The sequence below is a fragment of the Bison bison genome, unplaced genomic scaffold, assembly GCF_000754665.1.
Source record: "Bison bison bison isolate TAMUID 2011002044 unplaced genomic scaffold, Bison_UMD1.0 scf7180017864230, whole genome shotgun sequence".
Lineage (NCBI taxonomy): Eukaryota > Metazoa > Chordata > Mammalia > Artiodactyla > Bovidae > Bison > Bison bison.
The window spans coordinates 1192717-1212255 of record NW_011494802.1 but is presented as its reverse complement, the minus strand read 5'-3'; the positions used below and the strand labels follow the sequence as shown (position 1 = coordinate 1212255).

The window sequence follows — 19539 nt, the reverse complement described above, 5'->3', positions numbered from 1 at the left end:
AAGCAACCATTGTAGGAACCTTCAGTGGGCTAAGGTTGAAAGACAGTCATTTGCTTTTGGCATCTGACACCTTTCAGCACTGAAAGCAACATGTAAAGACACAGCAAAATGGGTTTGCCAGACTTAAGAAAAGCTTCAGTAGAGAGCTCTGAGTAGAGTGAACACAAATGGCAAACTTGCCTACTGTTTGGCACTGAGAAGGAACTTGAGCTAGAAGATAAGATGAAACAGAAAGATTTCTGATTCTAAGGAATGAAAGCATTTGGATGGCTGCACAAGTGAACTGGGGCTCAGGGAACAGTACAATCTCAACTCCACAAGTAAATAGATGGTCTTCGACAAATAAATTAACCTCAGGGCCTCAGTTGCCGCATCCTGAAAAGGTGGTATTACTCCCTTCTTACAGTTGTTTTGAGAATTAAATAAGTTGCTTTTTCTAAAATATTTAAAATAGTACTAAAGTACTTAGAATAGTACTTTACATATAATAAATATTTAATAAGTTTTGATTGTTATTGATTTTATTATCATCATTATTATCAATAGCATCAGTAAACAAAGAATTCGACTCAGGGCGTAAATACATCCTGCCCCTCCTAAGAATGTCTCATATTGATCAACCTTGCCATCTTTGGCATACATACATAGGCCTCTCTAGGCCTCAAAGAAAAGAGTCTGGAGACAAACACTTCTTCCTTCCTTCCCTCACTATGTTGGGAAGCTATTAGCTTTTTCCTATTTTATGAAGTGGTCTTGGTCCTTTTTGTTAAGACTTGGAGGTGCAGTCTTTTGTTACTCTAATTGTGCTTGTGTTCTTTTACTAACAGGATAATAGCGTCAAAACCTCAAAATATAATGCCTTAAACTTCTTGCCTATGAACCTGTTTGAACAGTTCCAGAGACTTGCAAATGCATATTTCCTCTTTTTGCTTTTTCTACAGGTATTACCTTTTAGGGTCTTTTCCACAGAATATTTTATCAACTTCCCTGGGGTCAGGTTATGTAATCAGTCCTTCTCCTCCTTAAACTGAGAGATGTCTTCTCTCTTTAGACAATGGGCGAATGGATGGCTGGAGTCTCGGGCCAGTCTCCTAGAATAGCTGTGGTCAGGATTAGCCAGGGTGAAACAACCCTCTATAAGAGGAAGGAGACAAGGTCGCCGAGTCCCATGCTAAGGGGTGCTCCCTCACCATGACTGCATCACCACAGTTCAGCTTAACCGTGAAAGGCCACAGACTTGATTCTACACCCCCGCCTCAGCTGCAGCCCCATTCCTCCTTCTTGTCCCAGCCTCCCCGACAGAAAGTTAACACATGGGAGCACCAAGGGAGGAGAATGGTTTAGAACATCAGCACAGGGCACGGAAGCCTAGCAGGGTAGGCACAAGTTGGGAGAGAGAGACGGGTCATCTCATTTCCCCTTGTGCTGAAGGGGTATAGGCGGTTATGTGGTTCTCCCATGCCCACACTTAATGCCCTACCCCCCAGCACCTTCATTATCAGAAGAGAGGAATGGCTCTTTGCCATCAATACAAAGATATTAGAGTTCAGGACATTACCTGGCAATTTATCATCTCCTCTTCTTTCATCTTTAGGAGGTGTTTGCTTATACTGGGGTGGCTAGTTGGAGGTTATAACAGTGGAAAGCAACTAGGATTGTTGAACTTATTATGAATCTAGGGAGACAGAAATGGTGGTGCAGTGGGGGTTGGGAGGAAATACATTGTCCTTTAAGCTTTCTGACCTATGTTTCTCTCCCCTTCCCTCTCCCAGTTGATTCCTCAGATCTCCTCCTTGGCATGGTACACGACTGTGATACCGCTGATGGTGGTGCTGTCCATAACAGCAGTGAAAGATGCCATCGATGATGTGGTGAAGTGGCTTCCAGGGCCTCTCTTCCCTCACTGTACCTAGTCAGGCAGGGGAGGGAGGGAGCAGGAAGGACTCCCCAGAACTGCCTAATACTAGAAGGAAGAAGGAAAGAGGTGTTTCCTTTCCCTATGTCCTTACTTGTGCCAGAGGAATATGAGATTCCCTTAAGCCCAAGATTGGTGAGCCATCCATGGCCAGAAAGGGGTCACTCACGCAAGGCCTTTCTCTGTCTTCTTACTGCCGCCATTTCCAGGTTTCCTTCCATCTCCTTCATAACCCACCTCTGCCTTTACTTAGCTCTCTCTGGGTTTGCTCTCACCTTTCTTTCTCCATTCACCCTTCTCCCATTTCTATATTCCTCTTCCCTTCTTCCTGTCCCCCTTGCTTTCTCTGGTCTTATCTCCCCTTTCTGCATTCCTGTTCTCCTCTCTGACTCTCCGTATTTCCCTCTCCAGCTTTCGGTTCTATCAGGTGCACACAGCTAGGAACCCTCTGAGTTTAGAGAGCATCATGACTCAACAGAGGCTGGCTCCTCCCCTGGCCTTGGCGGGAGAAGCTGGCTCTCAGCGAGTGCAGCGTGGCTTCCTGCATGCTCCTTTACAGCAGGGCCAGGTGGGAGGGCAAACGTGGGGAACCGGTGCTGTGCCTACCAGTGGGATTTGGGAAGCCCATCGTGTTGACCTGTTTGGAGCTTCCCTAAGAGAGTCCTTCTGATTTTTATATCAAAGTTTAAGAGCAGAGTGTTTCTCCAGCTCTTTAACTCTGTGGCTCTTTAAACCCAGAATTAACATATATAGTGGTTTAAATTTCAGGCACAACTAAGATGTGCAAAAATATAACTTAACTTTCCATAACTAAACTCAGTGTAACTCATAACCACCACCTCACCATCTCAGCCCTTTTTTAATGAGAGCCAAAAGCTAAACTTACCAATTCAGGATAACCCAGGCGGTTCCTTCTGGTTTAGAACTCAGTCTCTTTAGGAGAAATATTCTGACCAATTCAGGATTCTTTCTACCCTCTTCCCAGGGAGTAATCTCAACTGAAAGGAAAGGGACTCATGTGAATCTTAGCATCAGGACTTATTTGTTACTCTCTTATTTGGTCTTTGAATAGACCTCTATTCCCCTTTCCTCATTGTATCCATGGTAGAAGCTTCTTATGCTGACTGTGGTTGAGGGTAGGGGTATTGGTATGCTTGTGAATACATAACTTCCCTCTACCTACCAAGGTGTAGCCCCATCATTTTGCATTCTCTCTTCTGTGGCTTTCAACATAAGTTATTTGTTCTCATTACCCCAGGTTTTGGCTCTTGATATTAAAACAAAGAGTTTGTCTCTTTCTTCTCGCTTGATTCTTTTTCTGACCTCCTTTCCCAGCTTCTCAGAGACAGTCAGCTTCTTGGTCTGGTTTTAATGGTGGAAGAACTTGGAATTGGCCAGGGGCTGGGGGGTAAGGTGGTGAAGAAACGGGGGTAAGGGAGAATTACAAAGAAGAGGAACTACATTGAACAATACTTCAAAATATTAATCTTCTAAATACAGTTTGCTCTATTTCCTGAACATTTTCTTGTATGATTTTAGAAAAGGCACCAAAATGATAATCAAGTCAACAATCGTTCTGTTCTGGTGCTGATGAATGGCAGGTAAGTACTTCTTGGGAAGCCAGTTTAGGTTGAATCAGCTCTGGGAGAGCACTGACCTTGCTAAAACTTGATGTGTTTGGAAAGGTGATTTAAGACAGTGAAAAGAGCCTTGGGCTGGACATAGGAAGAGTTTGTTTCTAGTATGCCCTGAACTTGCTTCTCTGGGCCTCATATTTCTTATCTATAAAATGAAAATAATATTCTTTACCTTAAAGGATGCTTACAAAAATGAAAACAAAATAATATATATTAAAGAAATTAACAAATTATGACATGATACTAGTATGCAAGTGGTCATTACCAGTACGATGGTCAGCATGGAGATGTCTGTCTTTAGTGCATCAGTGGATTCTACATGACTTATTGACCATTCTACTGTAGACTTTGGTTAGGACATCTTTTTGTTAACAATCTAAAGAAAATATTGGTGTTGACCTCATTGCTGTAGTGTTTGGTCTTATCTATCTAAAGTATGGGTAAATGCTTATTTTTTTGTGGGGTTCTGCAAAATTGGAGCAGTTTACCTTTGGCAGGGATAGAGGGAGACTGGCATAATTTTATACAAAGCAAAATATGAAGATTATTGTAAGAGGTACAAAAATTATCATAATAATTAATAAAAAAAAAATAGGCCATCATAGCTGGCTAAAGAAATTAAGGAAGACTTTCTAGAAAAGATGATGTTTGTGCTTAAAAGATGGGTAAGAATTCAACAGAGATTATATGAAAGGAGAAGTGACCAGTGTTTGCAGAAGCATGATCACAAACAAATACAGATCTGAGGGAATTCAAGATGAGGTCCAATCCTTTCTCATGGTGACCTTACACAGCACCCAGTAGCTGCAGTTTTATATATATATTTATATTTAAAAAAAATTTTTTTTAATTGAAGTACAGTTGATGTTCAACATTATATGTTATAGGTATACAATATAGTGAGTCACAGTTTTTAAAGGTTATACTTCCTTTATAGTTATTATAAAATGTTGTCTGTATTACTTGTGTTGTACAATATATCCTTGTAGCTTATTTTATATGTAATGCTTTGTACCTCTTCATCCCCTCCCCATATATTGCCCCTCCCCCTTCTCTGACTCCATTGGTAACCACTAGTTTGTTCTCTGTATGTGTGAGTCTGTTTCTTTTTGTTATATTCACTAGTTTGCTGTATTTTTTAGATTCCACATATAAGTGATATCATACAGTATTTGTCTTTATATGTCTGACTAATTTCACTTAGCATAATATCCTCCAAGTCCATCCATGTTGTTGCAAAGGCAATGGCACCCCACTCCAGTACTCTTGCTTAGAAAATCCCATGGACGGAGGAGCCTGTTAGGCTGCAATCCATGGAGTCGCTAAGAGTCGGAGACGACTGAAGCGACTTAGCATTAGCATAGGATTTCAAGAGACCCTGGTTCAATTCCTGGGTCGGGAAGATCCCCTGGAGAAGTGATAGGCTACCCACTCCAATATTCTTGTCCTTCCCTGGTAGCTCAGTCGGTAAAGATTCCGCTTGCAATGCGGGAGACCTGGGTTCAATCCCTGGGTTTGAAAGATCCCCTGGAGGAGGGTATGGCAACCCACTCCAGTATTCTTGCCTGGAGAATCCCCATGGACAGAGGAGCCTGGCAGGCTGCAGTCCATGGGGTCAACAAAGAGTTGGACTCATCCTGAGTGACTAAGTACACACATATCAAGAACTATAGTTTTAATCATAGAATTCTATTATGGGAAGTTCTTGGGCATCTGATTCTGTTATTTATTGTGTTTGCTGATTCTTACTCATGATGGATTATTTCCTCAAGTGTTTTGATCTGTTGAAGCCTCTCATCACTAAAAAAGTTAGTTGTGATTAAAAACAAAATTTAAAAAAAGAAAGCTATAGAAATAAGGAGAAAAGATAAAACTGAGTGTATAAGAAATTTGTAAAGCTAGGAATTACTGAATGAATTTAGTCAAATGAACTTCCCAAGGAGCTTGAGCACTTGGGTTTTATAAAACTATTACAGAAAAATTTGTCATAGAGTGGTTTTAGAGTAGGAATTCACAAGCAGGGCCCTAATGGTTAAACTTTGTAAGCCAATGAATGTCTGATTTATTTAACACTTGAGATGAATTGTCTATATTCCAGAAAGTGGTGTCCTTTTTGTACAGCACATATGTTTGAATAGAGATATTAACACCTTTGAAAAATTTTGTTTTTTGAGTTGTGATTTCTGTCATTGTAGTCAGTAATTCTGGCTACAAGCACATCTTTAGTTAAAAGCCACATTTTTTTAGCTATCAAGAGGAATGAGCCACACCTCTGTAAGTGTTCTCTCAGATATATTATTAAATGAAAAATGCAAAGTACAGAAAATTATGTATCTAGTATGTCATTTTAAAATGTATATCTATTATGTGATTATATGGATTGACATTTTCTCAAAAGAAATGCAAAAAATTGTTATAAGTGACAAAACTATAATCTGGGGAGAGAGGAGACTTTACTTTTTCTTTTTCTATATTTTTAATTATTTGAACTGTATTTTTACCATATGCATATATTGCTTTTACTTAAAGAAAAATTATGTGCCTGTATATCTACATATACCATTATAGAGTTTTAGAAAACTCTTATAGCCTGATCAAGAGAAATGGGCCCCATTCTTGATACTGCTTGGGCAAGGAGTATCCCAAAGCAGTTTGGTCCTCCTCTGAGCTTTGAGTTCATCTCAGCTTTTTTTCCCCCCTTGATTGTCAAAACAGGACTGTAGGAATATTCTCAGAGCTGGCATGCAGGCATTCAAGGTTCACTTTCTTGCAGGATAGTGACAGAAAAATGGATGAATGTCCAAGTGGGAGATATAATTAAACTAGAAAACAATCAGATTGTTACGGTGAGTACCTCTTTGGGCTGTGGCTTTTTCTCTTTGGGCTTGAGTAGAAACCTTTTTAGCACTTCTGTGACCACTCCTTTTGGTGATATTCACCTGCTTCACTGTGCATCTAGAGATCACCAGCTCCTGTGATAAGAAGTTTGTTCTTGTCCACTTCTCACCACAATCCCAGGTAAAGTATGACTGGCTTTAAGAAAGGAGGTGTGTGGTACCAGTGATGGGTCTCGAGACAAAGAAAGTAAGCCAAATGTCTATAAAATTCTTAGGATGAATAGCTGTTCCTGAGTTTGTAATTTTAAAAGTCTGCCTTCCTTATCTTCTCTGCCTTTCCTGACCACAGGCTGATATACTATTACTCTCGAGCAGTGAGCCCTACAGTCTGGCATATATAGAAACTGCAGAACTGGATGGGTGAGTGTTCCTTCCTCATAGTCCAATAAGACGGTTGAGCCAGCTTAGAATGATTTCTCATTGAGGGACAGCATGATGCAGAGAATGAAGTGCTAAAAGCTAGAAATATCCAGATAAGATAGGAGGCCTCAAGTCTAAGGCTGAGCCCTTTACAGATAATTGAGCATCCAACTGCGTGCAGAATCTGGGCAATTATTCTCCATCTTCAAATTGGAAACATTCAGTCTGACTATATTCAATAATGCTGAGTGATAGGAAAGAGGTTAACCGGACTATGAAATTTCAGAATATAGTTCCAAAGTTTCTTGGGGTGGGGGAATGAATACTGAGATAATTATGTACTGATAAACCATGTTCTGGAAAGGATTTAAGGTAGAAATTCATTAATGTGCAAAAGCTAAGATCTTTGGAAGATAGAGGCCATCTTCAGAGAGCTTGTCCTGTGGAGTTTTATGTTAATCTGCATCCTTACAACTCTTCCTCTTAGTGCCCACAAACTTTTTGAAATGTGGCTTTGTTTTTACTTCTATCTCTGTGCATTTCTGTATCAAATAATGGTTAAGTGAGATCCCTTCATGGGTCCTATAAACATTTGTGAGACGAGGAGTATGTTTACTTGCAAGTGTTCACAGGTTCTTACCAGGACCTTACTTTTGAAGGGAGTAGGTACCACCTCCAGGTTATTTTGTGATGTTTCTTCAGCTTTTCTAGAGCAGCTCCACCAGCAAGATCTCATAGGTTGGTTAAAGTAGTTGATATGTGTTTCAGGGAGAGAGGGGAGCAAGTGGGCTAATATTTAGCTTCCTGGAGAAGGCAATGGCACCCCACTCCAGTACTCTTGCCTGGAAAATCCCATGGACAGAGGAGCCTGGGAGGCTGCAGTCCATGGGGTCGCTAAGAGTCGGACACTACTGAACGACTTCACTTTCACTTTTCACTTTCATGCATTGGAGAAGGAAATGGCAAGAACCAGTGTTCTTGCCTGGAGAATCCCAGGCATGGGGCAGCCTGGTGGGCTGCCGTCTGTGGGGTTGCAGAGTCGGCCACGACTGAATCGACTTAGCAGCACCACCATTCTACCTCAGTACTGCCCTTGAGAGAGGATGACAATAGGAGTGACTCTGACAACTCAAGTCTGAAAGCCAAGCAATATTGGCAACAGCTATTTTCTAAAGTAGGAGAAACCGGACCTGTACTGCTGTTATATATGTGCATTCCTTACTCTAGTGAAACCAACTTGAAAGTGAAGCAGGCCATCACCGTTACCAGTGAGATGGAAGATAACCTGAAGCTTCTGTCTGCTTTTGATGGTGAGTTTTGAAATAGATTTGCCAACCCAAATTTTTATCAGAAGAGGTGTGGTTAAAGTTTGATATAGCCATATAGTGAATTATATATAACTCATAAAAAACAGTATGCAAGTTGATATTTACTTATATGGAAAAATATTCACAACATATAAGTTTAAAAAGATTACAATACACTATGCATAGTATAATGTAACATAAATTTGTCTTTGGAAATATATATATGTTTATGAGTCTATGTATAGAAAAAATCTTGGAAGGATATACTATAAAAGGTTAATAGCACTTATTTCTAGGCAGTGAGTGAATTTTACTTTCTCCTTTTTAATGTTGTATATAATTTACAAAAGGACATATTTTACTTTACTAATCATGAAAAAATTAACTTATTTCCATTTTGAAAAAAATACTACGTTTGCTTTAAGTAGTTTCTGAATCTATTCAGATTTAGCTCATTTGATCTGGAAGTACTAATGGTAATAAGTTATCATGTGGGTTGTTCTCTTTCTGGATAACCCATGTCACAGAATTACTCTTCTCTGATGCCCAGAACCCTCTGTCTGCCTTTCTAAAGGGAGCTGCTGAGAAATGGGCAGTGGCTGAGAAAGGATAGGAAAAAAAGGTGTGTGTATATTTTGAAAGAGGCTTGTTCTTTCCTCTTTTCTATTAAGCCTCCTCTTTGCTGGGAAAGATTGAGGGCAGGAGGAGAAGGGGACGACAGAGGATGAGATGGTTGGATGGCATCACTGACACAGTGGACATGGGTTTGGGTGGACTCCAGGAGTTGGTGATGGACAGGGAGGCCTGGTGTGCTGCTGTTCATGGGGTCGCAAAGAGTCGGACACGACTGAGTGACTAAACTGAACTGAACTTCCTGTTAGGAAAGAATTAAGATTACAGAGTTAGGACTCTTATTCCTTTTTTTTTTTTTTCAGGAGAAGTGAGGTGTGAGTCTCCCAATAACAAGTTGGACAGATTCACAGGAATACTCATGTATAAGGGAAAAAACTACATCCTGAATCATGACAGACTGATTCTCCGAGGCTGTGTCATCAGAAATACAGATTGGTGCTATGGCTTGGTTATTTTTACTGGTACGTCTTTCTGGAGTCACAAACCCCCAGCCTGCTGGATTCCATTCATAGCCACATTGTGGGCACTTAGTTTTCATGATGTAGATATGATGCTCAGGTATATACCAGAACACTATGGCTTTGAAGAAGGGAGGCAGGGAGATGGATAGATGGATGGAGGAATTAAGAAAAAACTTTTTTTTTAGGAAAAAAAAAAAATGACTTTTTCCAAACACTGAGCTGCCAGCATATCAGCCCTGCCTTTGATAGTGGAAGGCTTTGTGTTCCAAGGCCACAGAACATTCATGGGTCTTTCTAACCACATCTGGACACTAGACAAGGTATACACATAGAAGTATACATAGAATTAGCATTTGAAAGGAGAACAGTGTGAAAGGGGAGGGTATACATGTGGATTACTCACATGTGGAGAGAATAAACATGGTGCTCATTATGGGGAAGATAAAATACAGTGTGAAGTGTTCATGCCAGAGAAAGGGCACATGTGGCTCCTGAGCAGTGGCCCATCCTGAGATGGCATTTAGAACCATAATCCTTCATACTTAGTGAGGGATTTTCTGGAGTTATAATGTAGTGCCGGAAAATGAAGGAAGCTTTTGTGCTCCCTATGCCCTCGGTGACGGTGAGTATTCGTGACAACAACCACAGTAAGATCATAATTTCCAGCTCTAGTCTCAGTGTGTCATTAAAAGTCCTTTATTTCTACTTATTGTCTGTCCTATCATGAAGTTCAAAGTCTCTATCGCTCAGCTTCAGAGAAATCTCAGCTCCCACCTCAGAAGAAATCACTTGCCATTGCCTTTTACTTTCTCCATTTCCTAGTTAGAAACTTTAAATAGAGCCTGGTCCAGCTATGGGTTTCCTCAAAAGAAGGTGAATATCTCCTTGTCAGAAGACCCTTTTTCTAAGCTAAATAAACCAGATGGTGATGAGAGAGAAGCTTGAGGCCCCTATTCTGACTTACCAATGAAAAACTAGACTGTCTAAGATGCTGCAGAGAGGGAGGTTTCAGCACTGATGCAGTTTGCAGAAGTAATTGGGATTATCCTAAGAAATAAATTTTCCATTCTTTGAGTTTGGGGCACCAACCATGAGCCTTCCTCCAAGGCTTTATCCTTTAGCATTGGAAAGAAGTTTGATAAAGTGATCATAAAGGTGTATTTCAACCCAATTTCAGTCCTCTTGAGAATATTTAGAGATTCTGAGATGATGTCTCCCTGTTTAACTTAGGACCAGACACCAAAGTAATGCAGAACAGTGGGAAGTCCACCTTTAAACGGACACACATAGACCACCTCATGAATGTCCTTGTGCTCTGGGTAAGTTAAAGACCTCTTTTCTGTATTTTTATAAATAGGCCTTCTTTGCTTCCTTCTACAGCAGTAGCTGGTATTTTCAAGTCAGAATTTACTTGTCTGAAAGTCTCAAGCAGTTTTAGGACCCCACAAACTTATATCTGGACCAGATAAGAAGAAAACTCATTGACACTTTTTTTCTTTTTCTTCATAGCCAGTTTAACTCATTACCACTTCAATAAGCTCTTACTTAGATTAATAAGATCACCTTACTTAAACCAATGATTTTCAAACTCTATTTCCTTAGAGAAGGCTAAGGTCTGCTGCAGGGGGAATAGAGAAGATCAAGAGTTTTGTTCTGGCCTCTTCATTCTGAAGTTCCTGCTTCAAAAAGAGCAGCCTCACATTTATCTGTTCTGTAAAATTTCAGTTAGAGAATAGAGGATTCTACTGCTAAGAAATGAAATTTGAAAAGCACTCAGTACATACTGATTATATGTGAAATCATAAAAAAAAAGAGTACAAATGAACTTATTTACAAAACAGAAATAGTCACAGATGTAGAAAACAAATTTATGATTATTAGGCAGTAAGGGGAGAGAGATAAATTAGGAGATTGGGATTGATATATACACACTACTATATATAAGATAGTTAACAAACAAGGACCTACTGTATAGCATAGGGAAGTCTACTGAATACTCTGTAATGGCCTATATGAGAAAAGAATCTCTAAGAGTGGATATATGTATAAATGATTCACTTTGCTGTATACCTGAAACAATACAACATTGTAAATCAGCTATACACCAATAAAAATTTTTTTTAAAAGCACTCAGTAGATGATAATCAGCTTTAAGAATAAAATTTTAAATTGAAGATTAATTAGTTAATTTCCATGCTTATCATATGTGTGTGTGCATGTTCAGTCATGTCCAACTCTTTGCGACCCCACGGACTATAGCCCACCAAGCTCATCTGTGCGTGGGATTTCCCAAGCAAGAATATTGGAGTGGATTCCCATGCCCTCCTTCAGGGGATCTTCCCAACCGAGGGATAGAACTGGTGTCTCTTGCATCTCCTGCGTTGGCAGGCAGATTCTTTACCTCTTGCACCACTGGGATTTTAGAAAATTAGGAAGTTCATTCAGCTTTGAGACCAGATATTAGTATTCACTATCTTTTTCTTTCCACTACTGTCTGCATAGCTTTCAGCAGTTGAAACAAAGTGACGTTTCCTGGTTTATTAATGAAGAAGATAATCATAGTTGAGAATTCAGAAAGGCAGCAGAGGTAAATATGCCTTTGACAATATCAGAGAGTGTATCATTAGGGAATAAGTAGGTAATTTAGCCTAGGGTTGTCTTTAAAACAAGATATCTCCCATATGCCTAAGAAAGCTCAACTACCTGGTTACCTATCTGAAAGGTAGTGATAATACTTGACACCTGTAGAGGAATTTTAACTTTTTAGAATATTTTCACATTCACTTACAGCAGCTTCACAACATCTATGAACAATAAGTCAAGAAATATTTTTCCCACTGACAAATATGCAAGTTAAGTCATAGTAAAGATAAATAACATAAAGTCCCACAGAAAAATAATGTCAAAGACTCATTGTCAAGTCATATTTTTTTATTAAAGTGTAGTTGATTTAGAGTTATGTTCATTACTGCTATACAGCAAAGTAATTCAGCTATGCATATATATACTTCCTTATTTAATATTCTTTCCCATTATGGTTTATCATAGGATATTGACTATAATTTTTTATGCTGTTCAGTAGGACCTTGTTGTTTATCCATTCTATATATAAAAGCTTACATCTGCTAACCCCAACCTCCCACTCCATCCTTCCCCCTTGGCAACCACCAGTCTGTTCTGTATGTCCGTGATTCTATTTTGTTTCATAAATGGGTTCATTTGTGCCATATTTTAGATTCCACATATAAGTGAAATCATATGATATTTGTCTTTCTCTTTTTAACTTACTTCACTTAGTATTAATATGACAATCTCTAGCTGCAGCCATGTTGCTGGAAATGGCATTATTTCATTCTTTTTTATGGCCGAGTAGTATTCTATTATATATGTGTACCACATCTTTATCCATTCATCTGTCAGTGGACATTTACTTTGTTTTCATGTCGTGGCTATTATGAATAGAGCTGCTATGAACCAAGGAGTGCATGTATCTTTTTGAATTATAGTGTTGTCTGAGTGTATGACCAGAAGTGGGATTGTTAGATCATATGGTAATTCTACTTTTAGTTTTCTGAGGAATCTTTATGCTATTTTCCACAGTGGCTGTACCAATATACATTCCCACCAACAGTGTAAGAGGATTCCCTTTTCTGCACACCCTTTCCAGCATTTGTTATTTGTAGACTTTTTGATGATGACCATTCTGACCAGTTAAAATGGTACTTCATTATAGTTTTGCTTTGTATTTCTCTAATAATTCTTGATGTTGAACGTTTTTTCTTGTGTCTATTAATCACTTGGGTATCTTCTTTGGAGAAATGTTTATTTAGGTCTGCTGCCCATTTTTGGATAAGGTTGTTTGTTTTTTTGTTGTTCATTTGTTTATGCTGTTTGTATGTTTTGGAAATTAAGCCTTTTTCACTTGCATCATTTGCAAATATTTTCTCCCATTCTGTAGGTTGTCTTTTCATTTTGTTTATGGTTTCCTTGCCTGTGCAAAAGCTTGTAAGTTTGATTAGGTCCCATTTTTTTTCATTTTGTTTATATTTCTATTGCCTTGGGAGACTGACCTAAGAAAACATCAGTACAATTTACGTCACACAGAATGTTTTGCCTATGCTCTCTTCTAGGGGTTTTATGATGATGTCTTTTGTTTAAGGCTTTAAGCCATCTTGAGTTTATTTTTGTGTATGGTGAGGTGAAGTCATTTTTATTGAGAATCTAATATGTGCCAGGTATTATGAGGACCATAAGGATTTATAAGTCCTGGGTCCAGCTGTCAAGTATATAAATTCACTTTGGGAAGATAGAGCATCAATATGTGCCAGATGCTTTACATACATAATTTTATTCAATGATCATACCTATCCATCTAGGCATAACTTTTCAGAGTCAATTCTCTTTCTGCTATGCTTGCTATCACCCTGTGGAGATAAAATTAAAACACGTGACAAGTCTATTTAACATGAAAATCTGACCACATGTGAAGAAATTATAAAATTTTTTAAAAGATCCTAAGAGCTTTCAGTGGAGAAGGCGATGGCACCCCACTCCAGTACTCTTGCCTGGAGAATCCCAGGGGCGGGGGAGCCTGATGGGCTGCTGTCTATGGGGTCGCACAGAGTGGGACACGACTGAAGTGACTTAGCAGCAGCAAGAGCTTTCAGAGAGAAATAAAAGGTCATAAACAAGAATCAGAATGGCATTGACCTTCTCAACAGCAACAGCAGAAGGTAAATGTTGTTGCCTTCGAAAGTCTGCCAGAAAAATATTTGCATCTTCTAATTCTAAATCCATTGAAGCTGTCAATAAAATGCGAGTATAAAGAAATTTCGGTATGTGCAAAGACTCAAAAAAAATTTACTCCTTACATATCCTCTCTTAGGATGTTTCTAAAGTATACTCAAGCAAAAGAAGAGAATAAACCAAGAAAGATTTGGAAGCCAGGAAACATGCAAACACTGAAAGGAAGTCCTAGGATAATAGCTGAATAGCAGGCCTAGAGCAGATTAAAGCAGAGGTATCTGGGTTTCTGAGGTGGTACTAGTGGTAAAGAACCTGCCTGCCAATGCAGGAGACTTAAGAGATGAGGGTTCCATCCCTGGAGGAGGGCATGGCAACCCTTTCCAGTATTCTTGCCTGGAGAGTCCCCATGGACAGAGGACCCTGGCAGGCTACAGTCCATAGGGTTGCAAAGAGTTGGACATGACTGAAGCGACTTAGCATGCACACCTGCATGGAGAGATCTGCAGTGGGAGTCTTCAAAGAGAGAATGTAGTTCTCTATTCAAATTCCTACAAGGTGGATTCAGCAGAGAAGTGGTGTAGATGCCCAGAGCAGCTACACTAGCCAACTAGCTGCTATGAATTCCTGCATTTGTGAGCTCTTTCATGCAATCTTTCCTTCAGAAAATAGGGAGTATCATCTTGGGTCCCATGCTTCCTCTTGGGCATCTAGTTTAAGAAGGATGTTGCTGTTCGAGCCCGGTACGACTGTGAGAAAGTACAAATAGAAAATAAATTCTCTGACAAAGGATGAAGAACCATCAGCAGACCCAAGAAGTTGATGGGCTTTGGGAACGCATAAAGTTGCTAGATTGTACTGATAGGTAAGCCAGAATAGTGGAAGCTTTGGTGGCAATGCGTTCCTCTTCAGCAGCAATGCATTCCTCAAGAGTAGTTCCAAGCTTGAGAGAGCAGAAATGGAGAGCAGGAGTAAGATATGTGGATATAATAATCAGGACAACTAATTTTAAAACTGCCCATAAAACAGCTTGGACAACCACTGGCCCTCTGTACCATCCTAACACCCCTATAGGCATCCATATAGCAAAAACAAATGTATTTGACTTCCAGTCTCAAACAAGAGAACTGCTTTCTGAAGAAATTTAACAACCTCTGCAGAGGGCTAGGGCTTCTAATGTGGGTGTCATCACTTCTGAGTAAACCCACTTTATTTTAAATTTGGGGGACTCAAGTTTGCCTGCAAGTTCCTTTTATATCCTAGGGTAAAACCAGTGAACTAACACATTTTGCCTACCTACACAGAGCTCGTGGTTCCATCTTCCCATTCAGGGGAGTGGCCTACTAGGGAAATGAAACTATCCAAAGGAAATAAAGCCAACCTATAATGGTCAAATTACTCTTTTACTTCTGTTTTTAAGTGATCTGGAAAAAAAACCAGGAGCACAAAAGAAGAGGATGAGGACAAATAGAATAACTGACTCTGGAAAAAACATTATAATTCAAAAGAGAAAAGAACTTTCAAAAGAATTTCACTATTCTTAGAAGAAACAATTGCACAAATAAGAATAGACTGATTCTTTTTTTTTTTTTTTGGCCATGCTGTGGCTTGGGCATCAACCCTAGGCCAACAGCAAAAGTGTGGAAACTTAACCACTGGACTGCTAGGGAATTCCCTACAATTTTTTTTAATCAAAGAATAAAATAAGCAATCTAAGAACAACAAAAAAGAATTTTGGAAAGTAAAAACTACTGAAATTAAAAAGTCAATAGAAGGGCTGAAATAAAGAGTCAAAGAATACTAGACCTTAAAACCAAAAATCTAAGAGATAAATACTTTTTTTAATTGGAGGACCAAACCAAGAACCCCCACAGGATCTCCCAGGAGTATCAGAATGCAAAAATGGAGGGAACAATATTGTCAAAGAAATAATAGAAGAATATTTCCTATAATCGAAGAAGGATATGAATTTCAGATTTAAAACATCCATTAAACATCACGAAATTCTGGAGCTCCAGTGGTGTTTAGAAGTACCTCAAAGTTTTCATAGAGATAAGAGTAAGATATGAACAAACAATGAGAATTAGATTGGCATCAGATTTCTCACCAGCACTACTGAGTCCTGGAAACCAGAGGTTCATACCTTCAAAGTTCTCAGTTTGACCTAGAAATCTATACCCAGGCAAACTACAAATCAAGTGAGAGAGCAGACTTCTTCCTCTCATGGGAACTTCATTCTGGCTGGCCAATGGCTGCATAGGCCTTTGCATGGCTTGCTTCTTTTTCAGGGTTTTAATGTCTCCTTTTCAGAGAAGCCTTCTCTGCCACCCATCTAAAGTGGGCATCACCTCCACCAAGACCTTTTTTATTCTGTTAACTTGTTTTATTTTCCTCACAGCATTTGCTATTGCTAAGTCGCTTCAGTCGTGTCCAACTCTGTGCGACCCCATAGACGGCAGCCCACCAGGCCCCGCCGTCCCTGGGATTCTCCAGGCAAGAACACTGGAGTGGGTTGCCGTTTCCTCCTCCAATGCATGAAAGTGAAAAGTGAAAGTGAAGGCTCTCAGTCGTGTCCCACTCTTAGCGACCCCACGGACTGCAGCCTACCAGGCTCCTCCGTCCATGGGATTTTCCAGGGAAGAGTACTGGAGTGGGATGCCATTGCCTTCTCCCTCACAGCATTTAGCACTAGTTAACTTGTATTTTTCATTTCTTAACTTGCTTGTTTTCCACCTATATCCACAGGATTACAAACCCTCTGAGAGTTAAGACATTGTCTTTTATCACCATTGTATCCCAGTCCCTAGAACTGTGTTTAGCATATAATCAGTTCAGTTCAGTCACTCAGTCGTGTCCGACTCTTTGTGACTCCATGAACCGCAGCATGCCAGGCCTCTCTGTCCATCACCAACTCCCGGAGTTTACTCAAACTCATGTCCACTGAGTCGGTGATGCCATCCAACCATCTCATCCTCTGTTGTCCCCTTCTCCTCCTGCCCTCAATCTTTCCCAGCATTAGGGTCTTTTCAAATGAGTCAGCTCTTCGCATCAGGGTACCAAAGTACTGCAGTTTCAGCTTCAGCATCAGTCTTTCCAATGAATATTCAGGACTGATTTCCTTTAGGATTGACCAGTTGGATCTCCTCGCAGTCCAAAGGACTCTTAAGAATCGTCTCCAACACCACAGTTTAAAAGCATTAATTCTTCGGCCCTCAGCTTTCTTTATAGTCCAACTCTCACATCCATACATGACTACTGGAAAATAACACATAATAGAAGCATCATTATTCTGTGCTAAGTTAGGAAGACAAATGAGTGCCTGAGCTACCAAATTATGAGCCTCTAAGGTAGAAATTATATCCATCTCTACATCCTTGGGAGTGTCTTGTACAAAGCTGTTCTCAGGAAGTATCTTTTGAATGGTTACTAAATGAAGAAATGTTCTCGAATTAGCTAGGTTCTTATCAGCTCAGCAGTTTTGTTTATGTGGTATTTTTGCCAAGACATTGTCAGTGTAGTTAGATATAACGCACTCCATTTCTCAAGCTGAAGCAGAAATTCTTCCTCATTTGAACATTTCATTTCTTCCCCATTTTTAGAAATGATTCTTAGGGGAAATTCTGACAGAGACAGGAAGCAAGATGAGTAAAGACGCTTCTTGATAAACCCATAGCTGACCTGGAGTCTGGTCCTTTCCCTGTGCCCAGAGCTCCCCAGAGCTCACAGTGACAATGCTTTGTGAACCCTAGTCTCTTTAAGTAGGACTGTATTTGTGGGGCAAAGAAAAAAAAAATCAGTGCTTGAAATTTAAATGATGCCAGAAATCTAGGCTGTACTTCTGGAGTGAAAAGGTACAGTGAAAAGCACAGAAGTGAAAGGCCCAAGGACCGAGGAATATTCTTTTTACAGGCTGCCTAGGACTGTGATCAGCAATGGCCTTAGTTCTTGACAGACTTGAGAATCTCTTTCAGCCTTTACTGTACACACAGTACAAAATGGGAGGTAATCTGCTCTTCTTGGGTCTGACTGGCTCTCATAATAAACAAAGTAAAGTTTGGGGTTTGTAGCAACAACCAATTTCTTATTTCTTTCTTCCTATACAGAGGAAGCACTGTGAAGCTTTAGAGACTAAGTACCAATAAACCCCATCACAGCATAAATGTTTCTTAAGAAAGAGACCATCTGCAAGATTTTAGAAAGTCTCAGGATGGCAGGAAAAGCTCTAGGAATGAGGAAACAGCAGATTGTGTACTGCCCCTGCAGGCCTCTCTGAGTGGGAGAAGTCCTGCGCTCAGGGGCTTGGTCTGACAGAACTGATTTCCTTTCTGGTTGAGGGGAGGGCACAGCCCTAGAAATGACTGATGGGTCATTAACAGGGATGGAGCAGAAGCAATGTTGAAAGTCACTCTGTAATTTTCTCCCACAACTTTAGAGGGTGTCAAGTTTATTTATTCTAATAATTTAAAATAATTAAAAATAAATTTATATTTATAAGTAAGTAATAATAATTTATTATCATCATTTTACCTTCCTTCCTTTTTAACAACTGGAGTTGATAGAATTGGGGCTGGAGAAGTGGCAGGTAGAGGAATATGGTTTCAAATTTAATATTGGCCACATGGAAGACGACTCTACACATGGACATCATCAGATGGTCAATACCGAAATCAGATTAATTATATTGTTTGCAGCCAAAGATGGAGACGCTCTATACAGTCAGCAAAAACAAGACTGGGAGCTGACTGTGTCTCAGATCATGAACTCCTTATTGCCAAATTCAGACTGAAATTGAAGAAAATAGGGAAAAGCACTAGACCATTCAGGTATGACCTAAATCAAATCCCTTACGATTATACAGTGGAAGTGAGAAATAGATTCAAGTGATTAGATCTGATAGGCAGAGTACCTGAAGAACTATGGATGGAGGTTCAGAGGTTCATGGCATTGTAGAGGAGGCAGGGATCAAGACCATCCCCAAGAAAAAGAAATGCTAAAGGACAAAATGGTTGTCTGAGGAGCCTTACAAATAACTGAGAAAATAAGAGAAGCTGAAGGCAAAGGAGAAAAGGAAGGATATATGCATCTAAATGCAGAATTCCAAAGAATAGCAAGGAGAGATAAGAAAGCCTTCCTCAGTGATCCATGCAAACAAGTAGAGGAAAACAATAGAATAGGAAAGTCTAGAGATCTCTTCAAGAAAATTCAAGATACCAAGGGAACATTTCATGTAAAGACGGGCACAATAAAGGACAGAAATGGTATGGACCTAACAGAAGCAGAAGATATTAAGAAGAGGGGTCAAGAATACACAGAAGATGTATAGATCAGTCTTATGGACTCTGTGGGAGAGGGAGAGGGTGGGGAGATTTGGGAGAATAGCATTGAAACATGTATAATATCATGTATGAAACGAGTCGCCAGTCCAGGTTCGATGCATGGTACTGGATGCCTGGGGCTGGTGCACTGGGACGACCCAGAGGGAGGGTAGGGGAGGGAGGAGGGAGGAGGGTTCAGGATGGGGAACGCGGGTATACCTGTGGCGGATTCATTTCAATATTTGGCAAAACTAATACAATATTGTAAAGT

The 19539-nt window shown here is 39.8% G+C and overlaps 1 protein-coding gene across 1 annotated transcript in view; it reads left to right on the top strand.

Moving 5' to 3' along the window:
* Positions 1–19539, top strand: part of LOC104993052 (phospholipid-transporting ATPase FetA-like) — a 73191-nt gene that overhangs the window by 13484 nt on the left and 40168 nt on the right. Inside the window, exons 3-10 of the mRNA XM_010846135.1 lie at positions 828–941; positions 1773–1871; positions 3455–3516; positions 6326–6398; positions 6739–6809; positions 8037–8119; positions 9052–9210; positions 10441–10529. Coding sequence (XP_010844437.1) covers positions 828–941; positions 1773–1871; positions 3455–3516; positions 6326–6398; positions 6739–6809; positions 8037–8119; positions 9052–9210; positions 10441–10529 — 750 coding nt within the window. The remainder of the gene's footprint in view (positions 1–827; positions 942–1772; positions 1872–3454; positions 3517–6325; positions 6399–6738; positions 6810–8036; positions 8120–9051; positions 9211–10440; positions 10530–19539) is intronic.